Here is a 5,807-nt window from a genome sequence, read left to right as displayed (position 1 = left end):
TTTTTTTTGCTGTGCGCGGGCCTCTCACTGTTGTGGCCTCTCCCGTTGCGGAGCCCCGGACGCGCAGGCCCAGCGGCCATGGCCCACGGGCCCAGCTGCTCCGCGGCACGTGGGATCCTCCCAGACCGGGGCGCGAACCCGTGTCCCCTGCATCGGCAGGCGGACTCTCAACCACTGCGCCACCAGGGAAGCCCCCCAGTTGTATTTTCTATACATGAAAAGTGAACAGTATGAAAAGGAAACTTTAAAAATTCCATTTATAACAGCATCAGTCAGAATAAAACATTTAGGAATTAACTTAACCAGGTAAGACTTGTACAGACTTGTACACAGAAAAACTGAAAAACAATTTTTCAAAAAGGAGAAAACATACTAAGAGAAATTAAAGAAGACATAAATAAATGGAAAAACATTCTGTGTTCACGGACTGGAAGGTAATATTTTCAGATGACAATACTAACCAAAATGTAGTGGATGTATATGGGTAATGATTGCAAACCAATGTGAATGTACTTGATGCCACTGAGCTATAAACTTAAAAATCATTTAAATGGTAAATCTTACATACTTTTTATTTTTACCATATAAAGAAAGTGTGCCAGAAAAAAAAATATATATTGTACAAGGTCACAGAGTAAATGCCAGACCCAGGATTCGAAACTAATTGTATTTTTTCCAGAGATGGTGCTATTAAGATTTTGCCGTCTGTTTACTATAATGGTCTCTTAACTGCTATTCTGCCCGCTGTGACCTCTATCCATTTTGCACACTGTTCGTAGAGTAATCCTCCCGGGAAGATGTAGCATGGGGCGAGTGGTCACTTACATTTCACACCCAGCCTGAGGGGGTCACTTTTGCTGGAACTGCCCAGGTTGGAGACCTCACACTGATAATCCCTGGCATCCTCCCTCCTGACGGGGTTGATGGTGAGGGTGCTGTTGTCTGGGGACAGCTTCATCCTCTCTGTGAGCAGTAGACTCTGGCCATTGAAAAACCAGCATATGGAGATGCCAGCGTCATTTGAGAGGCAGGTCAGGACGGCAGGGTCCTTATGTTCTGTGACTGTGGTATTGCTGGTTCAGATGGAGGGCTGTGCAACTGGGCCTGTGGAGAAACAGAGGAGGTGACTGACTGAGAATAGGTCAAGGGCCTGGGGCCACGCTCCTTCCTCAGAGGTCTCAGCCACCCCCAGGGCCAGTGAGCTCTGTAAAGGTGATCAAGGTCATGGGGCTCTCTTCATTGATGATCTGTAAGGAGAGGGCTGCACCTCCTCTCTGAGGATTGGCCAGCAAGGTGATGTCTTAGAAATTCAGAAGGTCGGGGGTGTTTCAAGAATGTAACTAAAATGAAATCCAGCAATTCCACTTATATATATATACACACAATGGAATATTATTCCATCATGAGAAAGGAGGACATCCTGCTACAGATATTTGTGACAACACGGATGGACCTTGAGCGCCTGACGCTAAGGGAGATTAAGTCAGACCAAGAAAGACAAGTACTGTATGATATCACTTATATGTGGAATCTTAAAAAGCCAAAGTCATAAAAACAGAGAGTAAAAATGGTGGTTACCAGGATGAAACAGGCTGGGACGTGGGACCTTATGCTGCAGTGCTGCAACGCTTGCACCTGGACAAACGTCTCCTTGAGCAACAAAATACAAAGAAACTATAAGGGACTAAAAAAAATAACTGCGTGCATGCGCAGTTGGGGCAAAATCTGGACAACAAGATACAAAGAGACCAAAAAGCCCTACTGCCACTTCTGAAGAGCTGGGAGCAAAAGCAGCGGGTCGGGGGAGCAAAATCGGAGTACTGCGCATGCCCCCTGCACACACCACCACCTGAGGGGTGGGCAAACCACCTCAGCCCCTCCTCCAGCCCCACCGCTGGACACACTCCTACCCTCCCCCAATGTGAGGGACCAGCTTGCAGCCCCCTCAGCTAGCGAGCCAGCGAGCGAGCCAGCAAGCCAGCTGCAGCAGGGACCGCAATAAGGCCTTGCCTGAATTTCTTGGCTGGCCTCTGATCAATTTCTATTGATTAAGGAGGCCAGGAGCCTTGGTCGGTAAGAAGGAGATGGGCTTGCAGGGGATAGGAGAGATGTTGTTTAAGGGTGCAGACTTGCAACAAGTAGTAAATAAGCCATAGAGCTCTAACATGAATACAGACAACAACATTTTATTATAATCATCGAACTTGCTAAAAGACTAGAACTTAATTATTCCAACCACTAAAAAGAAAAGATAATTATGTAATGGGATATAGGTGTGAAATATTGCTACAATGGCAGTCATATAGCAATATATAAATGTATCAAATTAAAATATTGTACACCTCAAATTTAAAAAGTGTTATATGTCAAATATATTCAATTTAAAACAGAAAAAAAAAAAAAAAGAAAAACAAAGGCTCTTCTCAACCCAGAAAACCTCTCCACACAGGTAGAAGAGAAAAAAGAAAAAGTTTTATTACAGCTTTAAACCAGAATGTGACGTGCACTACAGGCAGTTTGCTAAGAAATTGCAAAGACCGAAAGAAAGCTCACTCCCTTATATAGCCAGACGGATACAACCCCCTACATACATGTTCTTAAGATAAACAGTAACTAGTCCTCAAGTAAGAGGACTTGACAGCACCATTTGTCACATATCCTAAGTTCATCTGGTAATTGGAGGTGATTGTCTGTATTAGTTAATTAGCTTTATCCAAAGGAAGAATAAACTTCTCACATCTTCAGGACTGGAGGTAGCTTTGCAACCTGGAGCGTGGTGTCCACCTCAGCTGGGCTCTTACCCTCCCCCAGAATCTCAACCTTGGTAAAAGCAATTTTATTTTATTTATTTTATTTTTAAAAATTAATTTATTTTTAATAAATTTATTTTATTTATTTTATTTTTGGCGGCGTTGGGTCTTCATTGCTACAAGCGGGCTTTTCTCTGGTTGCGGCAAGCAGGGACTACTCTTTGTTGCGGTGTGTGGGCTTCTCATTGTGGTGGCTGCTCTTGTTGCGGAGCACTGGCTCTAGGTGCGCAGGCTCAGAAGTTGTGGCGCATGGGCTTAGTTGCTCCGCGGCATGTGAGATCTTCCCAGACCAGGGCTCGAACCCATGTCCGCTGCATTGGTAGACGGATTCTTAACCACTACGCCGCCAGGGAAGCCCAGTAAAAGCAATTTTAGAGAAAGAGGCGATGGAAAGAGAGCAAGGAGGAGTGATGGGAGATGAAAAAATAGAAGCAAAGAAAATATGTCCAGATAGTTGAAGATGCTTGACAGAGAAGGGAAGAGGCACTGAAAGGAATGGAAGACCAAGGAAGTGATTTTTTTTCCGTAAGTGTCTTTAGAGGCCGTGAGGGATGGGTGACAAAACCGATGCAGAGGGGGAAGTTGAAGGCTGAAAGGCCACAGGCTGCCTAACCCACTGTAAGCCCATGAAACACCATCTCTGGATGTGAATGTCCACTTGGGGAATGACTATTTTAGATTCTTTAAAGTTCAAGTCTGCAGCGCAAATAACAGAATCAGGGTTTAGGGTCAGGGTTAGGGCTTAGCTTGTTCAGGGTCAGGAACTGATGATATGAGATGTTTAGGTTCAGAATGTGGGATTGTATAGGGTCAGAGTTAAGAATCAGTCTGGTTCTGGGATCAGATTAGGGGTCAGTATCCAGAAGAGACAGGCTGATCTTTAGATATTACAAACCTGAACTTCATTCTGTCTCTACTTTTTTTTTTTCCTTCTCCATTCTGTAGCTAATTTTCTTTCCTTCTATTCTTCATTTATCTCTCTCCCTCTTCCTCTCTTTTCTCCTCTCTTTTTCTTAACCCCCCTTTCTCTCCCCTCTATCTTTGCAACTCAGACTAGAAGAATGTAAACAGCTTTAAAAGTTATTTCTTTGACTGAAATTGACTTTAGACCCAACATGAATAATTTAGAAACCAAAGGAGCATTAGCTAGTTCAAGGCTCTACAAATAAATAAGCAAAATCCAAATTCCGATACTTTTTTTAGCCCACAGTTGATTTTTTTTGCAATGAATTAGTGACTTGCGATTGATATTTTTTGCGGGGGGCGTGGGAGGACTGGAACAGAACAAACTTTATTCAATAACCAAAGAAAGGAGAAGCCGGGAACCCAGTTTGCAAATTAATTTATCGGAAATTGATTTTTAAAACCTTGTAACCTTGTTTCACAAGTACAGTTAGGCAAAACCCTTAACTTCCTGTAAGAGGACATCAGACTTGGCTAATCCTCAACTGGTTCGGAAGAAGTAAAATCATGTGTTGATAAATACAGATACATTTTAATATCAAACAGTAGGGTTAGTAAGCAATAGGCCATATAGGGAGTAGCCATAAATTATAAAAAAGAACAAACCATTTAAACCACAAAAGAATTATACTAGAAATTAACCCTAGCTTCCTTCCACCAAAATCTCCCAGTTGGAAATATTAAAAAGTTCGGCGAGCGGGGGCTACTCTTCGTTGCGGTGCACAGGCTTCTCACTGCGGTGGCTTCTCTTGTTGCAGAGCATGGGCTCTAGGTGCGTGGGCTATATACTTTACATATATCTCATTTGATTCATGTAACCCTGCCAGATCGACATTATTTCCATTTCATAGGTGAAAAACTTGAGGCTTCCAGTGGTGAAAAAACGTGCCCATTGTCATATAGCTAACAGGTGGATCTAGAGTCAGGTAGTCCTTGACTGTAGGAGTACCTGATTTTATAGAGCCTAATGGTAATAGTAGTAGTAATAGCATCTAACAGTTATGGAACGTTTTCCTCTGTGTGTGGCGTTTTACCAAGAGTTTAATTTAATCGTACATTAAATCTTTGAAATAATGCCATGAAGCAGGTGCTTTTACTGCAATTTTCAGCTGAGGAATCTGAGGCTCAGAGTAGTTAATAATCTTGTGCAAGAAGTTTATAACTGTTAATGCTTACATTGAAAAAAAAAAAGAAAGATCTCAAATCAGCAACTGAACTTGACAACTTAAGGAACTAGCAAAAGAAGAATAAACCAAACCATGAGCTAGCAGAAGGAAGGAAATAATAACAATTAGAGCGGAGATAAACAGAGAATAGACAGATAATAAAGAAAATCGGTAAAAACAAAAATTGGTTCTTCAAAAAAGATTGACAAAATTGACAAACCTTTAACTAGAATGCTCGAGAAAAAAAGGGAAGATTCAGATTACTAAAATCAGAAATGAAAGTGGGAACATAACTACCAATTCTCAAGAAATAATAAGAATTACAAGAGTATTATGAATAATTATATGCCAACAAGTTGCATAACTTCGATGAAATAGACAAATTCCTAGAAACTCAAAAGCTACCAAGGTGGAATCACAAAGACACAGAAAATATGATAGACCTATAACTAAGAAGGAGATTAAATCAGTTTAAGCATTAGACAAAATTCAAAATCCTTTCATCACACTCTAACTCAGAATAGAAGGAAATTACCTCTACATAATAGAGGCCATATATTAAAACCCATATCTAACATCATTCTAAATATGAAAGCCTGAAAGTTTTTCCATTAAGATCAAGAACAAGATAAGGATGCCTGCCTTTGCCACTTCTCTTCAAAATAGTATTGAAAGTAATAGTCAGGGCTTCCCTGGTGGTGCAGTGGTTGAGAGTCCACCTGCTGATGAAAGGGACACGGGTTCGTGCCCTGGTCCGGGAAGATCCCACATACCGCGGAGCGGCTGGGCCCGTGAGCCATGGCCGCTGAGCCTGCGCATCTGTAGCCTGTGCTCCGCAGCGGGAGAGGCCACAACGGTGAGAGGCCCG

General features: G+C 42.2%; 1 protein-coding gene across 1 annotated transcript in view; it reads right to left on the bottom strand.

Annotated features, from left to right (window-relative positions):
• The window catches only part of LOC103073515 (CEA cell adhesion molecule 1), a 27,458-nt gene that overhangs the window by 7,609 nt on the left and 14,042 nt on the right, over positions 1-5,807 (bottom strand). The window contains exon 2 of the mRNA XM_007458692.1: positions 826-1,073. Within this exon, the coding sequence (XP_007458754.1) occupies positions 826-1,073 (248 nt within the window). The remainder of the gene's footprint in view (positions 1-825; positions 1,074-5,807) is intronic.

The sequence above is a fragment of the Lipotes vexillifer genome, unplaced genomic scaffold, assembly GCF_000442215.2.
Source record: "Lipotes vexillifer unplaced genomic scaffold, Lipotes_vexillifer_v1.1 scaffold371, whole genome shotgun sequence".
Taxonomy (NCBI): Eukaryota; Metazoa; Chordata; class Mammalia; order Artiodactyla; family Lipotidae; genus Lipotes; species Lipotes vexillifer.
The sequence above is the reverse complement of the archived record's forward strand: the minus strand, read 5'-3'. Positions and strand labels throughout refer to the sequence as shown.